We start from the raw sequence: 25,868 nt of genomic DNA on the forward strand, positions 1-25,868 counted from the left end.
CCTTGAGCACCCTTTTACTCCTCAAACATCTGTTCATCCATCTGATTCTCTCGCAGGCTTCCCAATTTGAATGTGCTCGAAAATGATTTTATTATGAATTTTTGCCTCTGCAGCAAGCTTCTTTTCCAATTCACTTCTAGCCTTCCCTATACGTGCTTTCCATCTAATTTGCCAATGCTTATGCTGCTTCCTATTTTTGTCATTTGGATCCTCATTCTCTCTCTTCCTCTTGTCCTTTTTGTATGTACACTTCTCTCTGGTAAACTTAAACTTGTGGCAACTTCCTATTTTGGGAGGTATTTCTCAATAGTTTCAGAAGCTTGTTCTTACTGTTACAGTACAAAACCATAAAGGGCTCTGGATAGTCATCCATACAGCTGTCTTCCTATTTCTGTAGAGGACCCTGAGAGAACGCCATAGAACGGTAAGAAAATAAAACAGTCCTCAGTGTATCTGTATTTCTTTAGCAATGCTATCATGGTGGTAGCCATGGATGAATGGCTAGGGGGTAGACTTGACATCCACTGGGGTCTCCCTGTGCAGGTTCAAATCCTGCTGACTACAGAGCAGTAAATGTTTGTCTAGACTGTAAGGTCTGTCAAGCAGGGACTCTCTCTTCATGTTCAAGTGTACAGCACTGCAAACATCTAGTAGCATTATAGAAATAATAAGTAGTTTCAAATTTCTGCTGTGGATATCTGAGTAAGCATGGACTCAGATGCAGTTTCCTAAGATACTTTTGATAAATCTGCCTGCATGGATTACCTTTAAATTATCATATTGTTATGAATGCTTGGTAGCATATATGTACCTAAAGAAACATCAGGGAAAGGAGTATTCCAGCCAAGATTGTAGAAGGTACAAGAAATTCAAATGTTTTCTTTAATGTCTTGGTTACAGTGGTGGGATTAGAACTGGGGTTCTCCATTTCATAGTTAACCCCACCCCCTTTTACAAACCCGCGCGGTCATGCCAACACAACCTATTCACTTTGAATGGGCTATATCGGCATAACCGCACCGGCAGCCGCCAGTGCAACTTTGTAAAAGGGGGGGGGGGGGGGGGAGAGGGGAGGTTAGAGAATTTATTAAAAGAAAACCAGCAAATGTTTTGCTGTTGAATAGTGCCATTATAGGGTTAGAAAATGTTTTAATGCAGTCCTCCTGCACTGTTACTGTAGCGCTGTGCAATTTAAACACAAAACTGTACACTTGATTTCATAACAGGTTGCCTAGATCAGAAAGTCACAAAAGATGTCTATTTTACATTTAGTTTAGAAAATAGACTCCCAGAACCAGCTCCGACTGTATACAAATTCTGATGCACACATTTATACCAGCTCTGAAGCTTGTGTTAATGTGTGCATGTCCTCTATATGTGTACCTCTGTATTTTATAAAATAAAGCGCACATCGCAGATCTGCTGCTTCTCTGCTTAAGCTACACCCTGGAAACACACATGGACTTCATAAAAATAGGTGCATCTTATCAGGCAGACTAGTTGGACCATAGAGGTTTTTAAATGCCATAGAGGGGCATAATCGAACCGGCGATCTATTTTGGCGGTGGCGCAACAGCTGGCCGGAACCATATTATCGAAAAAGATGGCCGGTCATCTTTTTTTTTCAATAATACGGTTTAGCCCGGCCAAATGCCTTAGATTTCGCCAGGTTTGAGATCGCCGGTTTTGTTTTTCAGCGATAATGGGAAAAAATGCCGGCCATCTCAAACCCGGCGAAATCCAAGGCATTTGGTCATGGGAGGAGCCAGCATTTGTAGTGCACTGGTCCCCCTGACATGCCAGGACACCAACCGGGCACCATAGGGGGCACGTCTGACAATTAAAAAAAAATATACAAATACCTCCCAGGTCCATAGGTCCTTACCTTGGTGCTGAGCCCCCCAAATCCCCCCCCAACCCACTCCCCACAACTCTACACCATTACCATAGCCCTCATGGGTGAAGGGGGGGCACCTACATGTGGGTACAGTGGGTTTTGGGGGGGGGTTTGGAGGGCTCAGCACTTAGCACCACATGTGTAACTGGTAGGGGGGGGGGGGATGGACCTGGGTCTGCCTGCCTGAAGTGCACTGCACCCATTAAAAACTGCTCCATGGACTTGCATACTGCTGTCAGGGAGCTGGGTATGACATTTGAGGCTGGCAAAAAAGGTTTTTATTTTTATTTTTTTAGTGTGGGAGGGGGGTTGGTGACCACTGGGGGAGTACGGGGAGGTCATCCCCCATTCCCTTCGGTGGTCATCTGGTCAGTTGGGGCACCTTTTTGAGGCTTGGTCGTGAAAATAAAATGACCAAGTAAACCCGGCGAAATACTGCTTAACGCCGCTTTTTTTTCCATTATCCGCGAAAGCCGGCCATGTGGTAGCCACGCCCATGCCCGCCCATGTCCCGCCTTCGCTACGCCGCCAACATGCCCCCTTGAACTTTCGCCGGTGAGGTGACAGGAAAGCAGCAATGGTGTAAAAAAAGCCGCTTTCAATTATACCGATTTTGCCGCTTTTGAGAGATCGCCGGCCATCTCCCGATTTATGACGGGAAATGGCCGGCGATCACTTTCGAAAATAAGCCTGATAGTAACATAGTAAATGATGGCAGATAAAGACCTGTACGGTCCATCCAGTCTACCCAACAAGATAAACTCATTTTACAGGGCACGGACCGCAGAAGTCTGCCCAACACTGTTCTTGTACTAAAAGTTCTGAAACTAACATTGAAGCCCCTTAAAATTTACACTCCAGCCCATCCATATCTATTCAGTCACGATCAGGGCGTAGACCATAGAAGTCTGCCCAGCATCGGTTTTGCTTCCCAATTGCCAGCGTTGTCACCCAATCTCCGCTAAGATTCCGTGGATCCATTCCTTCTAAACAGGATTCCTTTGTGTTTATCCCACGCATGTTTAAATTCCATTACTGTTTTCATTTCCACCACTTTCCACGAGAGGGCATTCCATGTATCCACCACCCTCTCTGTGAAAAAATACTTCCTGACATTACTCCTGAGTCTGCCCCCCTTCAATCTCAATTCATGTCCTCTAATTCTATCGCTTTCCCGTCTCCGGAAAAGGTTTGTTTGCGGATTAATACCTTTCAAATATTTGAACATCTGTATCATGTCACCCCTGTTTTTCCTTTCCTCCAAGGTATACATGTTCAGGTCGGCAAGTCTCTCCTCATATGGTTTGCAACGCAAATCCCACACCATTTTTGTAGCTTTTCTTTGTACCGCTTCCAGTCTTTCTACATCTTTAGCAAGATAAGGCCTCCAACATAGTAAATGCCATCATTTACTAGGTTGCTGTGTTATTATTATCTAAGCTGCAGAGGATTAAAATATATACTAACACATGCTACCAGTTTTTCCTACATGAGCACGCAGCAGTGGAATGCACTACCAACAAATCTGAAAACAACGAAATCACTAACTTTCGCAAATCTCTGAAAACCTATCTCTTCAATAAAGCCTACCAAGAGAACCTATAGCTTAACTACAACACCCCACCTCTCCACCGTACTCTGACTGACGCCTTTCTATAACTGTCTGCTTAGTTCTTCTATGTCGATCTCATTGTAATTCCAACTGTATCTTCTACCCTGGAATGGCGATGCCATAACAGGTCTTTGTAAGCCACATTGAGCCTGCAACTAGGTGGGAAAATGTGGGATACAAGTGCAATAAATAAATAAATAAATTATTCGTGCGTGTATGCTTTCTGCACACATGTGCAGTTTTATAACAGCACTTTTCTGCGTATGTAACAGGCTTTATACACAGGGAAATACTTTGTAAAATTACTCTTGATGAGAGCAATTCAATGACATAGGTGCTAAAATGTACACACTCCATACACATGTAAATGAGTAGAATAATGGCATTTACACCCATATGTGTGCACATAAGCATGTAACTGCCAAAATTCCCACTAAGCGCTGTTCTGTAAATACCTTCCTAACTTTCATAGCATTTAATTGCAAAGGAGATGTACACATCTCTTGGTGGGGGGTCAAACTTAAGAACATAAGTGTTGCCATACTGGGACAGACTGAAGGTCCATCAAGCCCAGTATCCTGTTTCCAACAGTGGCCAATCCAGGTCACAAGTACCTGGATTGGCCAGAACAGCAAAACAGATTTTATGCTACTTATCCTAGAAATAAGCAGTGGATTTTCCCAAGTCCATCTTAATAATGGCTTATGGACTTTCCTTTTAGGAAATGATCCAAACCTTTTTAAAACCCTGCTGTGCTAACTGCTTTTTACCATATTCTATGGCAACAAATTCCAGAGTTTAATTACACATTGAGTGAAGAAATATTTTCTCCGGTTTGTTTTAAATTTACTACTTAGTAGCTTCACTGCACGCCCCCTAGTCCTAGCATTTTTAGAAAGAGTAAGCAAGTGATTCCTTCTACCTGTTACACTCCACTCATTATTTTATAGACCTCTATCATATCTCCCCTCAGCCATCTCTTCTCTAAGCTGAAGAGCCCTAGCTGCTGTGGCCTTTCCTCGTAGAGAAGTCGTCCCATCCCCTTCATCATTTTGGTTGTCCTTCTTCGTACTTTTTCTAACTTTGCTATATCTTTTTTGAGATGTGGTGACCAGAACAGCACACAGTATTTGAGGATATAGAAAAATAAGTGTAAGTTAATGTGTATCTGCATTTCTAAGACACTGACTTACTAGCTGTATGGCTGGTGTAAGTGCTCACTTTGGACTCCTAAGCACATATATATCCAGTTAGACTAGAATTCTATAAAGGAAAGTAGGCAACTGTTCATTCACAGAAAAGTCTCCTGCCAGACTCCCTGTTTTGGAATTGCTCTCAATGTGTCCAAAAATTCACTGTGAACGGGGAATTATTACAGCATCAGAATCAAGTGAATGATTGCTTTTGATCTGGGCATCTTAGGAGACACACAATAAGACAAACTACAGAGATTAATTTCAAATGTACCAAGACATGCAGATCTTATTAGAAACTCCAGCAAAGTAAAGAATACAGAGGCTGCTGCTAATGCCAGAGTCACTTAGAGTGCCAAAGTGCTATAGCAGTGTTCCTTGCTGTAAGACCTGGGGGGGGGGGGGGTCTGTGGCAGCCCCCATTGACCCTTAGTGTGGCCCCTGACTCTTCCCCCCCTCCCAGAATCTTGTTCCTGGCACTACATCTGTATCAGTTCTGTTTTCTACTTCCACCATTCAGTTATCTATAAGCTTGAGCCATGTGTTGCCCTTATCCTCATAAGGCTGAGAGCAGGGCAGGAGGTTGAGCACTGACTTGTTCCAAGTTGATGACACCAAAAGGAAACAGAACAGCTGCTCCAGAGGTGGCACTACCAACAAATCTATGGAGCAAGTATAAGCAGATTAAAACACTGGGGGGGGGGGGGGGGGGTGGGGGACAGCCAGCTTGAAAGAGTTGGGAAACAGGATGGTGAAGGCTGATTACTGGGGACTGGATGGGGATGGGGATGGGGACTATCTGAGGTAGAGCTGGAGAAGAGGAGCAGGGAAATAGGGATAGAGAATGTTTGGGGGAAATGGATTTAGGGAAAGAAAATTTGTGTTAAGTGTGTGGCAGGGGTGGGAGGAGTAGCCTTTATTTTAGATCTTATTTATTTTGTACAGATTACTCAGAATATGCTTGGGCTGCCAGGTTGACTGCCTCAGAACAGCTGTGTCATTGGAGAAGGACCCCCCCCCCCCCCCCAACATTGTCCAGTGTGCCATCTGCTTTGTTCAGCAGTGATCTTGGCTCTTACACTGAAGTTGCTTTAACGGGTCAATCTTTACATCAATATTTGAATCTGCTTTTACTTAACTGCTGTAAGCCACATAGAGCTGAATAATTGATGTTTGGATTATGTGGGATATAAGAACCAAAATAAATAAAGTTTTTTTTGTAACAATGTTTGTTTATCAGGAGAGAAACAGAACAAAAAGAATTAAGCCAGCAGCAACAAGGTCCCTACTAGAAAAACATTGAATTTCAGTAGTCTCTAGCAGTTCCTGTCCTGTGCATTTCTTTGCCTTTCCTTGCAGGTATATGACCTTGCACAGGGGTGGGAGGAATTTTGATGCATCAGGATGCTGCTCGTCTTATTGAAGGTGGCGATTCTGTCTCTGATCTCTCTCAGCACCTTATTCATGCTGATCTGCATTGTGTCGACTTACTGGGTGATACAAATCTTCAAGGATAATGTGACACACTGGGGTCTCTGGATGTTCTGTGACGACTATGCTTGTTATACTGCTACGGGAGGAGGTACATTTTATTTGTATTCATTCATTTATAAAAATTTGTATATACCATTTTCCTAAAAATTCATTCAAAATGGTTTACAAAGCCAACATAAAACAGAGAACAAAAAGAGGTAGAAACCATACGAAATCAAATACGACTCTCACTTTCCCATTTTCAGTAAATAACAACCCCATAAAAAACAACATAAAGTACAATAAAACCTTGTCATACTGCCCATCCCCACCTAATTTAGCATTGATAGAGTAAATATTCTTTAAACATCCTTAATATATAGAAATAAAGCAAAGCAAAATGATGATACCTTTTTTATTGGACTAACTTAATATATTTTTCAATTGGCTTTCAAAGGTAACCGTTCTTCATCAGATCAGAAATGAGCAAATGTTGACAAATATCAGAATATATGAGAAACACAAAAGCATTCCAATGACAGTCTCAGAGGAAAATGGTGGGGTGGGTTAGGTGAGAAACAGGGAGAGCTGAGTGAGTGAGAGAGACAGGGAGGGTGGATGGATGGATGATAAGAGGGTGACAAAGCAGTATATTCTTATGGTTTGTAATTTGATAGAAAACCTAGATTTTTGTTACATCCTGTCTGGTGGGTGTCAAAATATTTCATTATTTTGATTCAAAGGTCTTACGTTCCTGGATTGTCTTAAAATTTCATTTTTTGTATTCTCACCATAAAATTATCAATGTAGTGTTCTGGTTTTGTGAAGTGCTGTCCCACAGAGGTGATATCCTGGTTGGCACTATGATATTTAATATGATATCTGTGTAAATTGATTGTTGTCTTTAGCACCTGGCTTGTCTCTCCAATATAGCACCCTTCTTCACACTTTTTGCATTGAATGATATGTATCCTTGAAATGCTTCTTGAACTGCTGAACATTTACCATCACTTGTAAATCCTATGGGAGTTTATTCCAACCTTCAGGGGCTCTCCCTTGAAATGCTTTTGATCTCCACCACATTTTCCTCATCTCCCTTACTATAGCTATCACTAATATATTCCACTGAGAAGACTGACTGTAAATCCCTTTGCATACCATTACTAGGGATACCATATGTCCGGTTTTTCCCAGACATGTCCTTTTTTTGAGGACACCAGGTGGGTTTTTCCAGCCTGCCAATTTGGGGCCTCAGGGTGTCCTTCCCTCCCATACCTTATCGTGCCCTTGTGGTCTAGTGGCCCCTTCGGGGTAGGAAAGAACCTCACTCTTTCCGATCCAGGCGATGCCGCTCCCGTTTGCTGCCAGTGCCACTTCTAAATGGCTGTCGAGACTTCAAGCCGTGGCCACACGAGACTTCTGCAGAAGTCTTGTGAGGTCACACCGCTTAAAGTCTTGGCAGCCATTTTGAAGAGGTGCCGGCAGCGAGCAGCAGCCACATCACCGGGCAGGAAAGAGTGGTGTCCTTTCCTGCCCCAAAGAGGCCACTAGACCACTAGGGCACAATAAGGTATGGGAGGGAAGGACACCCTAAGGCCTGCCAGCACTAGTGCCAGTGCCAACCAGACTGCCCACTTGCCCTCAAACCCGGACAAATTTCTTCAGGAATTTTTCATGAGGTATTTTGTCAAATGCTTTCTGAAAATCCAGTTATCTCTGTCTACTCTTTTCTATTCAGCATGTCCTCTCTCTAAATATATATATCCTTCCAGTGTCTTTCCTCTTTCTCTCCCTACCCTTCAATCCAGTGTCTTCCCTCTTTATGCCCCCTGCTTCCAGCATTTTCCCTCTCTCTCCCTCCTTTCATCCAGCATTTCTCTGTCTGACCAGCTAGGGTCTCCCCCAGTTCCTCTCCAGCAGATTCTCTCTCTCTCTCCTGCCCTTTTCTATGTCCTCTCTTTCTCTCCCCATCTTTCCACTCATCTCTCTCTCTTTCTCTCTGTACCCCTCTTCCATCCAGTGTCTTCCCTCTTTCTGCCCCCTCCTTCTAGAATATTTCCTTTTTCTCTTTCTCCTTTCATCCAGCATTTCTCCTCACTCTCTCTCCATCTGACCAGCCAGGGTCTCCCCCTTGCTCCCCTTCCTTCTCCCCAGCAGCTTGTCTCTCCCCTTCCCTTTTCCTTGTCTCCTGTTTTTCACCCCATCTTTTCACTCATCTCTCTTTCTCTCTGTACTACTACTACTACTACTTAACATTTCTAGAGCGCTACTAGGGTTACGCAGCGTTGTGCAGTTTAACAAAAAGGACAGTCCCTGCTCAAAAGAGCTTACAATTTAATGGGCGAAATGTCAAATGTCAAGTGGGGGCAGTCTAGATTTCCTGAATAGAGGTATGGTGGTTAGGTGCCGAAGGCGACATTGAAGAGGAGGGCTTTGAGCAAGACTTTGAAGATGGGTAGGGAGGGGGCTTGGCGTATGGGCTCAGGGACTTTATTCCAGGCATGGGGTGAGGTGAGGCAGAAAGGGCGGAGCCTGGAGTTGGCAGTGGAGGTGAAGGGTACTGAAAGGAGGGATTTGTCTTGAGAGCGGAGGTTACGGGTAGGGACGTAAGGGGAGATGAGGGTAGAGAGGTAAGGAGGGGCTGCAGATTGAGTGCATTTGTAGGTTAATAGGAGAAGCTTGAACTGTATGCGGTACCTGATCGGAAGCCAGTGAAGTGACTTGAGGAGAGGGGTGATATGAGTATATCGGTCCAGGCGGACGATAAGACGTGCAGCAGAGTTCTGAACGAACTGAAGGAGGGATAGATGGCAAAGTGGGAGGCCAGTGAGGAGTAGGTTGCAGTAGTCAAGGCGAGAGGTAATGAGAGAATGGATGAGAGTTCGGGTGGTGTGCTCAGAGAGGAAAGGGTGAATTTTGCTAATGTTATAGAGAAAGAAGCAACAGGTCTTGGCAATCTGCTGGATATGCGCAGAGAAGGAGCGGGAGGAGTCGAAGATAACTCCGAGGTTGCGGGCGGATGAGACGGGGACGATGAGGGTGTTATCAACTGAGATAGAGAGTGGAGGGAGAGGAGAAGTGGGTTTGGGAGGGAAGACAATAAGCTCGGTCTTTGCCATGTTTAGTTTCAAGTGGCGGTTGGACATCCAGGCAGCAATGTCGGATAAGCAGGCCGATACTTTGGTCTGGGTTTCTGCAGTGATGTCTGGTGTGGAGAGATAAAGCTGGGTGTCATCAGCATAAAGATGATATTGGAAACCATGAGAGGAGATTAGGGAGCCCAGGGAAGAGGTGTAGATTGAAAAAAGAAAGGGGTCCAAGGACAGATCCCTGAGGAACTCCAACAAAGAGCGGGATGGGGGTGGAGGAAGAACCATGAGAATATACTCTAAAGGTACGGTGGGAGAGATAAGAGGAGAACCAGGAGAGGACAGAGCCCTGGAACCCAAATGAGGACAGTGTGGCGAGAAGTAGGTTGTGATTGACAGTGTCAAAAGCAGCGGATAGGTCGAGGAGGATGAAGATGGAGTAGTGACCTTTGGATTTGGCAAGGAACAGGTCATTGCAGACTTTAGATAGTGCCATTTCTGTTGAGTGTAGGGGGCGAAAGCTGGATTGAAGCGGATCGAGGATGGCATGAGAGGAGAGAAAATGAAGGCAGCGGCTGTGAACGGCGCGTTCAAGTATCTTGGAGAGGAAGGGTAGATGGAGGGACAGGTAGGGTCAAGTGATGGTTTTTTGAGGAGTGGTGTGACTACAGCATGTTTGAAGGTGTCAGGGACAGTTGCAGTGGAGAGAGAGGTTGAGGATATGACAGATGGGCGGTGGTGACAGTAGGAGTGATGGTGTTAAGTAAGTTGGTGGGGATGGGGTCTGAGGAACAGGTGGTGCATTTCGAGGAGGAGAGGAGATGGGTGGTTTCCTCTTCGGTGATATCAGGAAAAGAGGAGAAGGAGGCCTGGGTTGGTTGGTTGAGGGAGTGGGTTATAGGGTGAAGAGGAGGAGATGGTTTGGTGGTGAATTCAAGGTTGATCTTCTGCACCTTGTCGCGGAAGTAGTCAGCCAGTGATTGAGGAGAGAGTGAGGAGGAGGGGGGTGGGAGCGGAGGGCACTTTGAGGAGGGAGTTAAGGGTGGCGAAGAGACGACAAGGGTTAGAGCTGAGGGAATTAGTCAATTGGGTGTAATAGTCCTGTTTGGCGAGGAATAGGGAGGACTGCAAGCAGGATAGCATGAATTTGAAATGAATGAAATCAGTATGGGTGCTAGATTTCCTCCAGAAGCATTCAGCTGATCGGGCGCAGGAGCGAAGGTATCGGGTGCAAGGGGTCAGCCAGGGCTGGGGATTGGTACGCCTTGTGGGACGGGAGATGGACGGTGCAAGGGCATCCAGAGCAGAGGAGAGAGTGGCACTGTAAGTAGAGACAGCCTTGTCTACAGACTCGGAGGACATGATGGAAGGGAGGAGATCAGAGATACTAGAGGATAAGGTGGGAGGGTCAACAGCCTGGAGATTCCTGGAAGTAGTGGTTAGTGTTGGGCGGGACTGAGGGGGATGGTGATGAAGTGTGAAGGTGATCAGGTGGTGGTCCGAGAGAGGAAGAGCTGAGGCGCAGAAATTAGAGGGTGAGCAGGTAGAAGAGAGGACGAGGTCAAGACAGTGGCCAGATTGGTGAGTAGGGGTGGTGGAGCTCAGTTGGAGGTTGAAGGAGGAGGATAGAGTGAGGAACTGAGAAGCGTATGAGTCGGATGGGTTATCAGTGTGTATGTTAAAGTCACCAAGAATGAGGGATGGGGATGAGGGCTCAAGAAAAACGGAAAGCCAAGCATCGAAGTTGGTAAGGAAGGAAGGGAGGGACTTACCAGGGGGGCGGTAAATGACTGCAACTCTGAGTGGCAGCGGGTAGAATAGACGGATAGACTGGACTTCAAAGGATGAGAAGCAGTGAGACTGCGGTAGGAGGGGAGGTTGAAAACTGCAGGAGGGCGAAAGTAGTAGCCCGACGCCGCCACTGCGGCCAACTGGGCAGGGAGAATGAGAGAAAAGATAACCTCCGTGGCAAAGGGCCGTGACTGAGGCAGAGTCGTCAGGGGTGAGCCAGGTCTCAGTTAGGGCGAGCAGTTGAAGGGAATGGGAGATGAAGAGATCATGGGTGAAGGAAAGTTTGTTGCAGACCGAGCGGGCATTCCACAGGGCACATGAGAAGGGGAGGAGGAGGAGGAGGGGAAGGGAATAGAGATGAGATTGGAGATATCGTGGAAACATTTGCATGGATGAGACGAGGACAGGTGTGGGGGACCTGGGTTGGGATTGATGTCTCCCGCGGATAGCAGGAGAAGGAGCAAGAGAGTGCGGAGGAGGGTGGGGGAGGTAGGGTGACAAAGGCGACGAAGACGGGATGCGCTTAGGAGGAATGGGGAGGGGTTCATGGCAGGAAGGAGGTGTTGAAGGTTGAGAGCTAGGAAGGAGGAGGAGGACAGTAGGGATGGTGAGGTGGTGGGGGACAGGGGTGGGTGGGGTATTGCAGTAGTGAGCAGGACGGGAGAGGACATGGATGGGCAGTGAGTTTGTGTGGTATACATGGTGGGAGGGGGAAAAGATTAGGGAGGGACAGGGCAAGGAAGAGAATGTATATGGGGGCCATAAGTAGTGATTGAGGTGTTACGGGTGCCTATGTAGTGAATGAGGTGTTAAGCAACAGGTAGGGCAGGAAAGCCGGACTGGAGGCTTAAAACTGGAACAGCAGGCAACGATTTGGAATAGGAGGTGGGTAGGCTGGTGGGTAGGCAGGGTGAGCAGTCAGTCAGGAGAGTGATGGGCTGGCAAAGTGGCCGGCGGGGAGGCAGGTAGGTAGTTGTGCAGGCTGGGAGGCAGGCAGGTTGTTGATGGGCAGACAAGCAGGCAAGTTGAGGGGCTGACAAGCATGCAGATTGGTTGATTGGCTAGCAGGAGCAGACGGACTAGAACGAGCTGGATCAGGCGGACTGGAAGAAGCAGGAGCAGATGGACTGGAACGAGCTGAATCAGGTGGACTGGAACGAGCTGGATAAGGTGGACTGGAACAAGCAGGGAGAAGCTGGATCAGGCGGACTGGAACAAGCTGGAGCAGATGGACTGGGACAAGCAGGGAGAAGCTGGATCAGGCGGACTTGGACAAGCTGGAGCAGATGGACTAGAATAAGCAGGGAGCAGCTGGAACAGGTGGACTGGAACAAGTTGGAGCAGATGGAATGGAACAAGCAGGGAGAAGCTGGGTCAGGCGGACTAGAATAAGTTGGAGCAGATGGACTGGAACAGGCAGGGAGAAGCTGGATCAGGCAGTCTGTTACAAGCTGGAGCAGATGGACTGGAACAAGCAGGGAGAAGCTGGAGCAGGCGGACTGGAACAAGCTGGAGCAGATGGACTGGAACAAGCAGGGAGAAACTGGATCAGGCGGACTGGAACAGCTGGAGCAGATGGACTGTAACAAGCAGGGAGAAGCTGGATCAGGCGGACTGGAACAGGCTGGAGCAGATGGACTGGAACAAGCAGGGAGAAGCTGGATCAGGCGGACTGGAACAAGCTGGAGCAGATGGACTGGAACAAGCAGGGAGAAGCTGGAGCAGGCGGACTGGAACAGCTGAAGCAGGCAGACTGGAACAAGCTGGAGCAGATGGACTGGAACAAGCAGGGAGAAGCTGGATCAGGCGGACTGAAACAAGCTGGAGCGGATGGACTGGAACAAGCAGGGAGAAGCTGGATCAGGCGGACTGGAACAAGCTGGAGCAGATGGACTGAGCATCAGATTCTGAAAGTGTTTCAGTACCTAGAAGCGTTAGCCTGTACTCCTCTTCCATCCAGTGTCCACACTATTCTTTCTTTTTTTCTCCTCTGCTCTCTCCATTTATCACCTCCTTCCTCCCTCTTGATGCCCTTTCCCCCTTCCCCTACCTTTTCTACCATGTACCCCGTGTTCCATGGCTGCTGCTGCTTCTCCCGATGTCGCAGCAGTGGCCCTGGCAAAACAAGAAAACAAGCGCAGGGGCACAGCAGCCTTCAGGCATGCGCTGTTGGCTCTGCCACCCTCTGCCTCCGCTGATGTCAATTTCCCATTGTGGAGGCAGAGGACCAGCAGAACCGACAGCGCATGCATGAAGGCTGCTACAGCCCTGTGCTTGTTTTTCTTGATTTGCTGTGGTTGCTCATCAAGAGAGAGGCAGTAGAGGCGGCAGTGAATCCCTTGGCGCAGTGTGTCTGAGCGGGAGAGTGGGAGATGACCCACCAAAGCAGGAGTCTCTTGCTGAATGCGGGAGACTTGGCAGGTTTGCATTCAACCTCTCACCAACTGGGAGATAATCATACATGTGACACTCAGTACAAAAGACTGGGTAGCCTCCATCTTGCTACTGGAATGCTAGCTGCATCTTCATAATGATGGGTTGTTAATTAAGGGGCTCATTTTCGAAATAAAAAAAAAAACATCCAAAAAATGGCATAGCAGGCAGATAGACATTTTTCTAGCAGAAAAATATCTAAAGGGTATAGTCAAAAGAAAAAAAAACTCCACAAACTGCTAGTTGTTTACAAGAAAACATTCCCCAAGAGAAAGGCAGTTTCCAGACATCGAGACAGGAAGCCTAGATTTGGGGGCATCTATCTGTGGGGTACTGATACTAGCTGTTTTAAGGCCTTCACTGATGGCAGTGGCTGCACATCACCCCATGACTCATGGCCATATTTTGAGAGTGCTCGAGTGGGGGGAATAGGGAGGTTTCCATAGTGGGGTTGTGGGCCCACTATAATGTAGAGATTTCAGAGGTTCCCAGCTTGGGCCAGAGCAATGTCTCACAGGGCAGCATACCAACCTTTGGAGTAGACAATTGTATATCCAATGAGTGTGGGTTAGGGGGCAACAGAGAACATCCATTTGGGGGGCAACTGATGCTGTGATTGTTGGAATGTATTGTATTTTGCATGCATTGCCTGTCACCTATTATTTCTCTGTGATTACTCTGTGACCTCTGATGTGAATTACTTAGAGAGGTCACACAGCTATGCAACTTCCTGTGGGGGTTAGATGCAGCACATGCAGCACATGGAGCACATGGAGCTCATGATCTCTCCTAACCTGAGAGGATCTATGGTGGTGTGAGCATCCATTACCATCTAAGCACATGGAAGGAGCTGATAATACAAATGTATAGTAATATGTATATATAAGCCTGTCTGATTATAATCTAACTACAAACTGTGAGTAAACAGATGTTTTGTTACTTCAACTTTAAAGTGACTCAGCAGTGAATTATTCAGGGGTGAATGAGAGAGAGATGAAGAAAAAAATTAACATTTCTAAAGCTGAAGCTGTGTGTACTAAAATCTGCTAATTATTTACTACAAATAATCCAACAAAAGGGTTATGGGCCCAGGGCCAGGAATTGAAAAAGAAGAGAAATATTACCAGGCAAAAAAAAAAAAAAAAAAGGCCACATTTTTCTCTTAAGTTTTAAAGGAAAGATTCAGTCTGTCTCTCTCTCCCCCCACACAGCAGACAGAAGGCTAAGAAAATGGCTGAGGGAAGAAATTCACCATTGTTCTATTCTCTCAAGGTGCCTAAATTAACTGAGTTTAATTATCAGAAGTGGGAACTAAGATTCATATGTCTCCTTCGAGCAAAAAGATTAAATATATGCTTAGACCAAGACAGAACAGCTGAAAATATGGCTGAATGGGACAATGCAAACTATTATGTGAAGTGCATGCTTTTGGAAGCTCTCTCAGAGAAACAAGCCATATTAGTGGAGGGAAAAGATACACCAAAGGACATTTTATATAAACTGAGAACTATGTATGCAACTACATATGCAAAGCAGCAACCAATTTGGCTGGCAGAGTTGAATGAAACCAAATTAAGGGATAAAAGTAAATGTAATGATCACATTATGCAGCTTATGTCTTCATTTCAAAAGCTAGAACTTTCTGGAATTCCCATGTGTGATGCATTGAAAAGAGCATTTCTTTTTACCTCACTATCAAAGAAGTTTGATGTTTTTAGGTCTGTAAATGAGGCCATTGAAGGGCAATCTTTTGAACAGACAACATCAAAACTAAGGCAGGAATGCATAATAAATGATTCTGAGGAGATGTGTTCTCAAAGTCAGTCAGAGAGAAATGAAACAAATTTCTTGGCAAAGAACAGAGGAAGGCGGAGCTATGGGAAAACTCCACCCAAGGGCAAGCTGATTTGCTACTCATGTGGAAAGGAGGGACATGTATCTAAATGGTGTAAGGAAACACAAAACACTCCCTCTAGCTCACCTAAGCCAATGGAACTAAAGAATTTTCAAACCAGGAAATGTATGAAGGACAAAGATAAACACAAGGGTTTTCTAATGGCAGAAAAATCTTTGACTATGGTAAATAATAATTCAAATGAAAGTACTTGGATTTTGGATTCAGGGAGCACATGCCATTTAACCAATTGTAAGAATTTCTTTCAGGAAATGTGTCCAGAGGAAGGTATTCTTAAAACTGCAAACGCAGGGACTGCTAAGATCCAAGCAAAAGGCATTGGATTCTTAAAATGCAAAGTGTCTAATGAAGTTAAAGAAATTCCTGTAAGTGATGTCTTGTATATTCCCCAAGCAGTTTGCAATATGCTTAGTGTATCTACATTAGATAAGAAGGGATTTGTGATTCATTTTGAAAACAGTAAGTGCACAATCTCTAAAAATGATGAAGTGTATGCTGAAGCTTTTATGCATAATGATGTTTATAAGCTGAACATTTCAGGTGAAGCCTCACATATGGCGCAAGTAAGGAAGAATGATGGTAAATGTAGTCCGGAAATCTGGCACCGCCGCCTGGGACATCGTGATTTTAAGGTGATCCAGGATCTTTACAGTAAGCAACTAGCCACTGACATTCAAATCAGTGCAGATACTGGTAAAATGGAGAAATGCATAGACTGTGTTACTCAAAAAGGTGTGAGACCCTCATTTCCTGCATACACAGGAAATAGGAGTAATAAAGTACTGGACTTAATACACAGTGACTTATGTGGACCGTTTAATATCCCATCATTGGGAAATAACAGATTTGTGCTAATATTCTTGGATGATTTCTCTAGATACTGTGTGGCCTATTTGCTGAAAGAAAAAAGTCAAGTCACAGACATGCTGAAGAAATACGTAGCCATGGTGAGCAATAAATTTGAAAGAAAACCAAAGGTTCTTCAGACCGACAATGGTGGTGAGTTCATTTCACAAAGCATGCGCACATTTCTAGAACAAGAAGGCATTCAGCATATCACAACAGTAGCTTATACACCAGAACAAAATTCTGTTGCAGAGAGAAAATTTAGGTCACTTGTGGAAATGACCAGATGTATGCTGTCAGATAGCAATCTCCCTAAAAGACTATGGGGGGAAGCCATTCTCACAGCAGTGTACCTACAAAACAGAATGCCAACTAAAGGCGCTGAGCGCACACCACATGAGACATGGCATGGTAGGAAGCCAAACCTTTCACACATAAGAACATTTGGAAGTACAGCATATGCTCATGTACCAAAGCAAAGAAGGCATAAGCTGGATTCCACAACAGAAAGGGGCATTTTAGTTGGCTATACTCCAGGACACAAAGGATATAGAATTTTGAATCTGAAAACTGGCATTGTTGGCATAAGACATGTTACATATTTTGATGAAAACAAAAGGGTTGATAAAGGCTGGATTATCCCAGATGAGCCTTATTATCCAGAATATGAAACTAGAACCATAATAGACATGCCAGTGTATATAAATGCCATACCAAGGCAGATGTCTGAAAGCAACTCACCTGTATCTAACGAGGAACAGGCAGAGGAAGCAGACACAGAAAGGATCATTGAAGAAGACAGTACAGTTGGAGAAGGGGAATCAATTGGAGAAGAACTCTCAGATATAGAGGATGCGGAAAGGTCAGACCAACCTGTTGTCAGACGCTCATCCAGGGAAAACAAAGGTGTTCCACCCCCAAGACTGTCTTACCTAACAAAGTCAGCAGAAGCTCAAGAGCCCTTAACATGGGATGAGATTGAGAAAATGCCAGCAGAAGAAGCTGCTGAATGGCATAAAGCTGCACAAGAAGAAATTGATGCATTGGATAAAAATAATACTTGGATTCTTACAAAATTACCTCCTGGCAAGAAAGCTATAGGATGCAAATGGGTATTCAAGTTAAAAAGGAATGCACAAGGAAAAGTGGAAAGGTATAAAGCCAGATTAGTGGCAAAGGGATATCTTCAAAAATATGGAGAAGATTTTGATGAAGTGTTTGCACCTGTAGTGAAACACACGACAATTAGAACACTTCTGAGCATTGCAGTCTCAAAAGGCATGCAAGTCAACCACGTTGATGTGAAAACAGCGTTTCTTCATGGAGATATAACTGAAGACTTGTACATGGAACAACCAACAGGTTTCATAAATACAAAACAAAGACAGCTAGTGTGTAAATTAAACAAAGGTCTTTATGGATTAAAGCAAAGTGCAGAATGTTGGAATGAAAAATTGCATGAAATATTGACAAATTTAGGATTTAAACAAGGTGAAGCAGATAAATGCTTGTACACTAGGTGCAGAAATGGACAATATGCATACATTTTAGCTTTTGTTGATGATCTGCTCATTGCAAGCAAAAGTGAGCAAGAGTACAAGGACATTGTAAAGTGTTTAAACCAGAATGTTGAGATAAAAGAACTTGGTAATGTGTCATACTATCTTGGTATAGAAATTGAGAAACAAAATGATGGTTCTTATCTTCTAAGCCAGAAGCAGAAAATAAATGAGCTTATTGAAAGTTTAGGTATGCAAGATGCCCAAGTTGTAAGCACTCCCATGATCACTGATTTTCTGAAGGATGAAACAGTAAGAGAACCTTTACCAGATAACATCCAATATAGATCAGCCATAGGTAAGCTTTTATATCTAGCTACCACGTACAGGGCTGATATAGCAAATGCAGTAGGAATTTTGAGCAGAAGGGTCAGCTCACCTACCAAATCAGATTGGACTGCAGTTAAAAGGATGGTAAGGTATTTAAAGGGTACCATTGATTGTAAATTAAAGATTTCAGCCAATAGTAATCCAAAACTAATATGTTACTGTGATTCAGATTGGGCAGGGGATCATTCTGATTATAAATCCACAAGTGGATATGTGTTTATGTATGGAAATGTACAAATTTCATGGGCCAGTCATAAACAAAGTATTGTGAGTCTGTCTTCTACAGAAGCTGAATATGTGGCCGTATCGGAAGCGTGCAGAGAACTGATGTGGATTGAAAAACTTTTGCTGGATTTTGGAATAGCTGAAAAGAGACCAATCCAGATAATGGAAGATAATCAGAGCTGCATCCGACTGTCACAGAATGACAAGGTTCAGTCACGCACCAAGCACATCGCAACGAAATACCACAACGTGCGAGAGTTGGCGAAAGAAGGGGTCATCAGTCTACACTATTGTCACACCAGTGAGATGACAGCTGACATCATGACCAAACCGTTACCCAGAGAACGTTTTGTGAATCTGCGTATAAAGCTTGGACTTTGTATGAATAAATAATTGCATGACAGTTATGCATGAGAAGGGGTTTGTTGGAATGTATTGTATTTTGCATGCATTGCCTGTCACCTATTATTTCTCTGTGATTACTCTGTGACCTCTGATGTGAATTACTTAGAGAGGTCACACAGCTATGCAACTTCCTGTGGGGGTTAGATGCAGCACATGCAGCACATGGAGCACATGGAGCTCATGATCTCTCCTAACCTGAGAGGATCTATGGTGGTGTGAGCATCCATTACCATCTAAGCACATGGAAGGAGCTGATAATACAAATGTATAGTAATATGTATATATAAGCCTGTCTGATTATAATCTAACTACAAACTGTGAGTAAACAGATGTTTTGTTACTTCAACTTTAAAGTGACTCAGCAGTGAATTATTCAGGGGTGAATGAGAGAGAGATGAAGAAAGAAATTAACATTTCTAAAGCTGAAGCTGTGTGTACTAAAATCTGCTAATTATTTACTACAAATAATCCAACAGTGATGGCCCTCTGTGGTCAGTATTCTGTTCTCCTTGAACATTCCTTTGTCAGCTGTGTATTTAGTGCGGAGGTTAGGGCTGTCTTTCCTGAATGGAAAGGATGTGGGTTAGATTCCCACTGTGGGTGTTTGGGGTTACTGCTTTATTTCCCCTGCCATAGCAGCTGCGATGTGCTAGGTAGGTGTGTGTGAGAGGGTGGGCACTTTTGTATTGGTCACTGAAGGATGCTGACCAAAGTACTTCCCCCTCTTCCTTTCCATGTCATCTTATAGATTGGGGGTTGGCTACAGCACATTCTCAAAAAAGATATAGAGGAATTAGAAAAGATTCAGAGAAGAGCAATCTAAATGATAAAGGGGATGGAACTCCTCTTGTATGAGGAAAGGCTAAAGAGGTTAGGGCTCTTCAGCTTGGAAAAGAGACGGATGAGGGGAGATATGATTGAGATCTACAAAATCATGAGTGGTGTAGTAGAAGTAAATCGATTTTTTTTACTCATTCCAAAAGTACAAAGACTAGTGGACACTTGAGGAAGTTACATGGAAATACTTTTAAAACAAATAGGAGGAAATATTTTTTCACTCAACAAATAGTTAAACTCTGGAGCTCTTTGCTGGAGGATGTGTGTTAACAGAGGTTAGCATATCTGTGTTTAAAAAAAGGTTTGGATAAGTTCCTGGAGAAAAAGTCCACAGTCTACTATTGAGTCAGACATAGGGAAGCAACTGCTTGCCCTGGGATTTGTAGTATGGAGTGTTGCCACGATTTGGGTTTCTGCCAGGTGATATGGCTTGGCCACTGTTGGAAACAGACTACTGGGCTAGATAGACCATTGGTCTGACCCAGTATGGTTACTCTTATGTTAAAGTAACATAGTAGATGACGGCAGAAAAAGACCTGCACGGTCCATCCATTCTGCCCAACAAGATAAACTCATATGTGCTACTTTTTGTGTATACCTTACCTTGATTAGTATCTGCCATTTTCAGGGCACAGACCGTAGAAGTCTGCCCAGCACTAGCCCCGCCTCCCAACCACCAGCTCCGCCTCCCACCACCGGCTCTGCCACCCAATCTCTGCTAAGCTTCTGAGGATCCATTCCTTCTGAACAAGATTCCTTTATGTTTATCCCACGCATGTTTGAATTCCGTTACCGTTTTCATCTCCACCACCTCCCGCGGGAGGGCATTGCTCTGTATAGGTGTACAGGGTCTAGGAGATATGTGGGGTTTTTTATTGCTTGTACATACTTTTGTTGAAGTATTGTTTTGTGTTTCTTTTAATAAAAGAGTTCTCCAAATATCCACCACTCTCTCCGTGAAAAAATACTTCCTGACAATTTTCTTGAGTCTGCCCCCCTTCAGTCTCATTTCATGTCCTCTAGTTCTACCGCCTTCCCATCTTATGTAGTAGATATGGGGATTGTGGGCACACTGTAGCAAGGATAGCTGCATACTCAGGCCTTGACCCACCTTTTTTCAGCCCACACACCCCACACTCCATCCATCCATCTTTTTCCAGGCACTCTCCCCTGCTCCCTCTTGCACACACACCACTCCAGCTTGGCAAGAGGAAGTGCTGCACAGCTACACATCAGACTGCTTCCTCTTCCTCTGCCATTCTGGACCCAACTGTGCCTTTGAGCCAAATGGGTATACAGCCGCACAGCTTAAAGGAACCGATAAGGATCAAGGCAGCACAGAAGGCGGAAGCAGTCTGATGTGCAGCTTCTCCTCTTGCCATGCTAGAGTGGTGAGTGTGCAGGGAGGCAGCCAGAAACCGAGAATTTGTGCCATGCTGCATCACAACAGCAGACTGCACTGAATTCTGCTCAGGAAAGACATAATTCTGTGGAGGTGGGAGATTCTGGGTAAATTATGCATTGTACAGTAGTGCAGAATTCCCCCAGGAGTAATCATTGTAAATATTACACTGGGCATCACAACAGCAACACACCATCAGTTGAGAACACAGAACAAACAGGACTGCTGCAGATCTGTACACAGAAACTACATGCTAGCAGAATACCACACCTTGCTCAAATGCACAAAACCCAGACAGACCTTCAACAAATAAGAAACAAAGGACCACAGATTAGTAACATAGGAAGATCACCTGGCGAGTTCGAAGGTGAAGAAGGGGTGGAAAGAAGAGGGAGAGCAATGCCAGACCTCAGGGGAATGGAAAAGGAGGGTGGAGAGAGAAGGAAAAGCAATGCCGGACCGAAGGGGAAGAGGGGGTGGAGAGGCAGAGAGCGATCCCAGACCTCAGGGGAAGGGGAAAGAAGGGTGGAAAGAGGAGGAAAAGTGATACCAGTCCGCAGGGGAAGGAGAAAAGTAAAATATACAAGAGATACTGGAAAGCAGAAGATGGATGGGGGTGGGGAGAGGAGAGATAAAGATGGAGAGAGGGGGAGATGCTGGAGTGCATCATGTAAAAAGGAGAGGGGTCACAGGCTGAAGGAAAGGGCAGGCAGTGGATGGAAGGGGCAGAGAAAGCAGGCAGACACCACGTGGAAAGGGGGAGATGGCAGACACAGGATAGAAGAGAGGGCAACAGTGGATGGACGGGGCAGAGAAAGCAGGCAAACGCTGGATGGAAGGGAGAAAGAAAGAAAGAAAGAGGGCAGACGCTGGATGGAAGGGAGAGAGAAAGAGGGCAGACGCTGGGTGGAAGGGGCAGAGAAAGTGGTCAAATGCTGGATAGAAGGGAGGGAGCAGATTCTGGATAGAAGGGAGAGAGTGAAGAGAAGATGAGGAAAGCAGAAACCAGAGACAACAAAGGTAGAAAAAAGATTTATTATTATTATATTTTATTTTTTGCTTTAGGATAAAGTAGTATTATAGTTGTGGTGGTAAGTAGAAAATGAAAATAAGGTGATCTTTCTATTAGACTACTTTAATGCATTATTGACTAACTTTTAGAGACCAAAGATCAGGACAGGATAACATAACATAACATAACAGCAGTATACTGTACTGACCTGAGGAAGGAGGTTTTGGCCTCTGAAAGCTAATTGAAAAATGTATTAGTCCAATAACATGGTATCATCTTATTTTCAATTTTTTGTTTTATTTCTGTTTGTTAATTTGTAAAGTGGTGATTGGTATTTGTCAGTTTTTTCACATTTACATGTGCTATCTTTATATTGCACAGTACTAGGGGACATGCATCACTGTTTCTGTGGTGTTGCATTGTATGCAGAATCTGACTTATTGGGGGTTCAGTTTAACTTTTGTCTATATATTTCTGTTTTAGTTTGTGGTTACTTATTCTATACTTGGTGAGGATGTATCTGGACATGGTTCTGTGCTGGCAGGATCATTTTTACTAATGTCTTGTGTAGTTTTACAATTGGTGTATTGATGTTCTAGTGCTCACTGCAACATTTAAGATGCTGCCTTTTCCTAGGTGTTCTTCTGTATTTTGGTTGTTTCCCTAGGTACACCCTTGTTGTGTGAGTTGTGGATTATTATTAAAAATATTTTTTTCATACAGAGGAGGGGGGTGGTTTTTTTCGCCTTTCGCCGGCAGCGCTCTGACTGCTACCATTCACACAGGCAGCTCCGCTCCCCCAACCACGTCCATCTGGCCCTGCGTAAACAGGAAGTGCATCAGAGAGGGCCGGATAGATGCAGCAAAGGGGAGTGGAGTGCCTGTGTGAATTGCAGCGCTGCCGAGGAACGAAAAAAGCACACCTTTCTACAAGTAAAAGTTGATTTGTTTTAGTTTTGCTGGTGGTGGGGGTTTGTGTTTTATTTGTTTTATACTTTCTGCATCCAGGATGACAACTCTGACCCAGTATGGTTACCTTTATGTTTTTGCTTTTGGAATTTATGTACAACACTCTAAAATCATGAAAACAGCTGCAAAGGAAAAGTGACTTGTTACTGGAGAATAATGATGCAGCATTGTATTTTAGTATGGTGACTTATTTTGGCTTATCGTGTGTTGTGTGTGTGGTTTTTTTTTCTCTCCTGGGGCTTTAGCTACTTTTAAGAGAGCCTGAAAACTGTGCCAATTTGAATTAGTTATTCACTCACAGATTTGTAAGTTATTGGGAGTGGGGTAGGTGTGCGGTAGGAGTAGGGGCATGGGCAGGGCATATCAGGTGCCCATCCATCCAACCTGTTGGCCCACCCAAAAATTGCCTTCTGGCTACGCCACTGGTCTCCGAGAGACAAAGCCAGGCCTGGGGCAAACAATCTTAAGGGCCTCCTGCACCAACCAAAGTAATTTTATCTTTCAAACATGACCCTACCTCAGCGTGCTCCCCCTCATACCGGTTGTCTGTCTTCTCTCCTGCTGCACTCTCGCTGTGTGCTGGCCAGGACTGGATTAATGTATTAACTCTGAGTCTTCTCTGCCACTGCAGGTCCTTCCTGCCATAGTGCCAGTGGAAACAGGAAGTAGCTACAGTCAGGAGGAGGCAGGATGAGCGAGGCAGGAAGAAGGAAGGGCCTGTAGTAGCAGAGAAGACAAATGCGTTAACTAGGTTAACAAACAGTGAAGCTTTTCCAGGGTACAAATTGATTTACTGTTTTAGATGGAATCAAAAGGGAGGAGGAGTAATGGTACTTTATATGGATTGGCTTACCTTAAAAGTTAAGGAATGTTATTTTCATAGGGGTTTGGCATGTTTTTATTTTGGAATACAATTTAATGATGTAGTACACAGGGATTTTCCAGAGCAGACAAAAAGTAAATCTTCCAGAGCTAGTGGTATATGATCTAGAAAAAAAAAGTAATGTTAATCTCTTTAGAGTGCAAGTCAGTTCAGCATTCCATGATGTAGATATTTTAGACTAAATTCTATGGTAAATCAAATTGGAACTGTAAGTTAACTCATTATAAATACAGTTGCTCTTTTAAAATAAATTAAGGATCAAATTCACTTTTCACTGTGGTTCACAAAAGACCTTAACTATTTGAAGCATGGATGTAGAAAACTGGGAAGTACTTGGCTAAAATCAGGTTCACTTTTAGATAAACAAAAATGGAAAGAGTATTCATAACTATACGTATGAAATTCAAACTGCTAAAAAAATCTTATTATAGAAAACTAATTAATTCAATTGAAAGCAATGCAACCTGTACTTTGTCTTCAATAATAAACTCTTTATTTACATCATCTAGGATTATTGAACCTGAGAAGGACCCATTAGCTTCCCTCCCTCCCTGTCCAGAATTGCCCCTCTGCATCCCTGTCTCTAAGATCCTTCCCTACCAGCATCTCTTCTCTATGTCCCTGTCTCTCCCTCTATTCAGCTATTCTCCTCTCTGTTTCCTTATTCCCCCCCTCTACACACACTGTCTCTCCGTCTTTCTCCCCTGCCTTTGCCCCACGATCTTGAATTTCTCCAAATATTTAATGGAATGGGTTATATTGGATTTTCAGTTTCAGAGAAACAAGACCGCCCCCCCCCTCCCGGCAAAAAAAATTATTCAGTGTATTTTAATGAGAAAAGGAGTTCCAATTTCTGTAACAGAGAAATTTATACAGAGTGAAATGTAGCAGCTAGAAAACAAGAAATAGGCAATTTAAAAGGAGGAATTTCCTACTCTTCCAATCCTTACTGCCACTAACCCCCCCCCCCCCCAAAAAAAAAGCATCCCTTCACAACTGCTCTAGCCCTTCAAAGTGGCCCCACAGCCCAAAAACTATCTTCCCACAATTGCCCCCATATGCAAACAGCCCATTCCCTGAAAATTACCCCCTGTAACTGTCCCACCTCATCCCACAAAACTGCCTATTTTTACTGCCCCATACCTAAGAACTACTGCCTTCAACTGTCACACCACTCCTCATACTGTCCCACCCCCTAAAACTACCCTCTGGAACTATCACACCACCCAGCAAACTGTCCCACCCCCAAAACTAGCCTCCTGCAATTGCCCCATCATCCTGCAAACTAACCAACACCCCAAAAGTACCCTATCCACAACTGACACAACATTTCACAAACTGCCCTCCCACCCCTTGCAACTGCCCCATCCAGAAAACTAGTCCCTCAACTACTCCTACATGCTCTAAACTGCCCTATCCCCTAAAACTTGCCACCCTGCAAGTGCCTTCCACCCTTGCTACCTCTCCCACAGACACAACACATGCCCAGCACATACAACACATACATACATACATACATACATAAAGGGCTGGTATTAGACATGCTGGGGCACAGGGAAGAAATTAAGGAGGGGGACCCCAATCCCCTCTCTTCCCCGCCCCCTCCCTCGATTTCCCTACCCATCAGTATTACCACATATAAAATAACTTTAAATTACTTCTTCACACACAAAACACAGACAGACCTTCACCAAATACAGAACAAAGGATCACAGATTATAAATATGAACACCAAAATGGAACTGGGAACCCCAAGAAGTTAAACTCGGCAAGTACTGCCACACTGGAGAAATAAAAATAGAAATTCACTTCATTTTCTACTGAACAATCAATGGCATAACCACTAAGGGGGAGAGGACTTAGAGCCCCCAAATTAACATATCCCTTGCTGTGGCTGGTGGGGCTCCTCAAGCCTCATCAGCTGATGACCACCTCCTTCCCCTCCTCAGGTCCAGCAACCAGAACTTTCCAAGCTCTGTAGCTAGCAGCAGTATTTC

General features: G+C 44.5%; 1 protein-coding gene across 1 annotated transcript in view; it reads left to right on the plus strand.

Moving 5' to 3' along the window:
- The first annotated feature begins 325 nt into the window (after positions 1–325).
- Positions 326–25,868, plus strand: part of LOC115476040 (lens fiber membrane intrinsic protein-like) — an 80,701-nt gene continuing 55,158 nt past the window's right edge. The window contains exons 1-2 of the mRNA XM_030212160.1: positions 326–424; positions 6,062–6,284. Coding sequence (XP_030068020.1) covers positions 6,107–6,284 — 178 coding nt within the window. The 5' untranslated portion in view covers positions 326–424; positions 6,062–6,106. The remainder of the gene's footprint in view (positions 425–6,061; positions 6,285–25,868) is intronic.

Source organism: Microcaecilia unicolor, chromosome 8, assembly GCF_901765095.1.
Source record: "Microcaecilia unicolor chromosome 8, aMicUni1.1, whole genome shotgun sequence".
Lineage (NCBI taxonomy): Eukaryota > Metazoa > Chordata > Amphibia > Gymnophiona > Siphonopidae > Microcaecilia > Microcaecilia unicolor.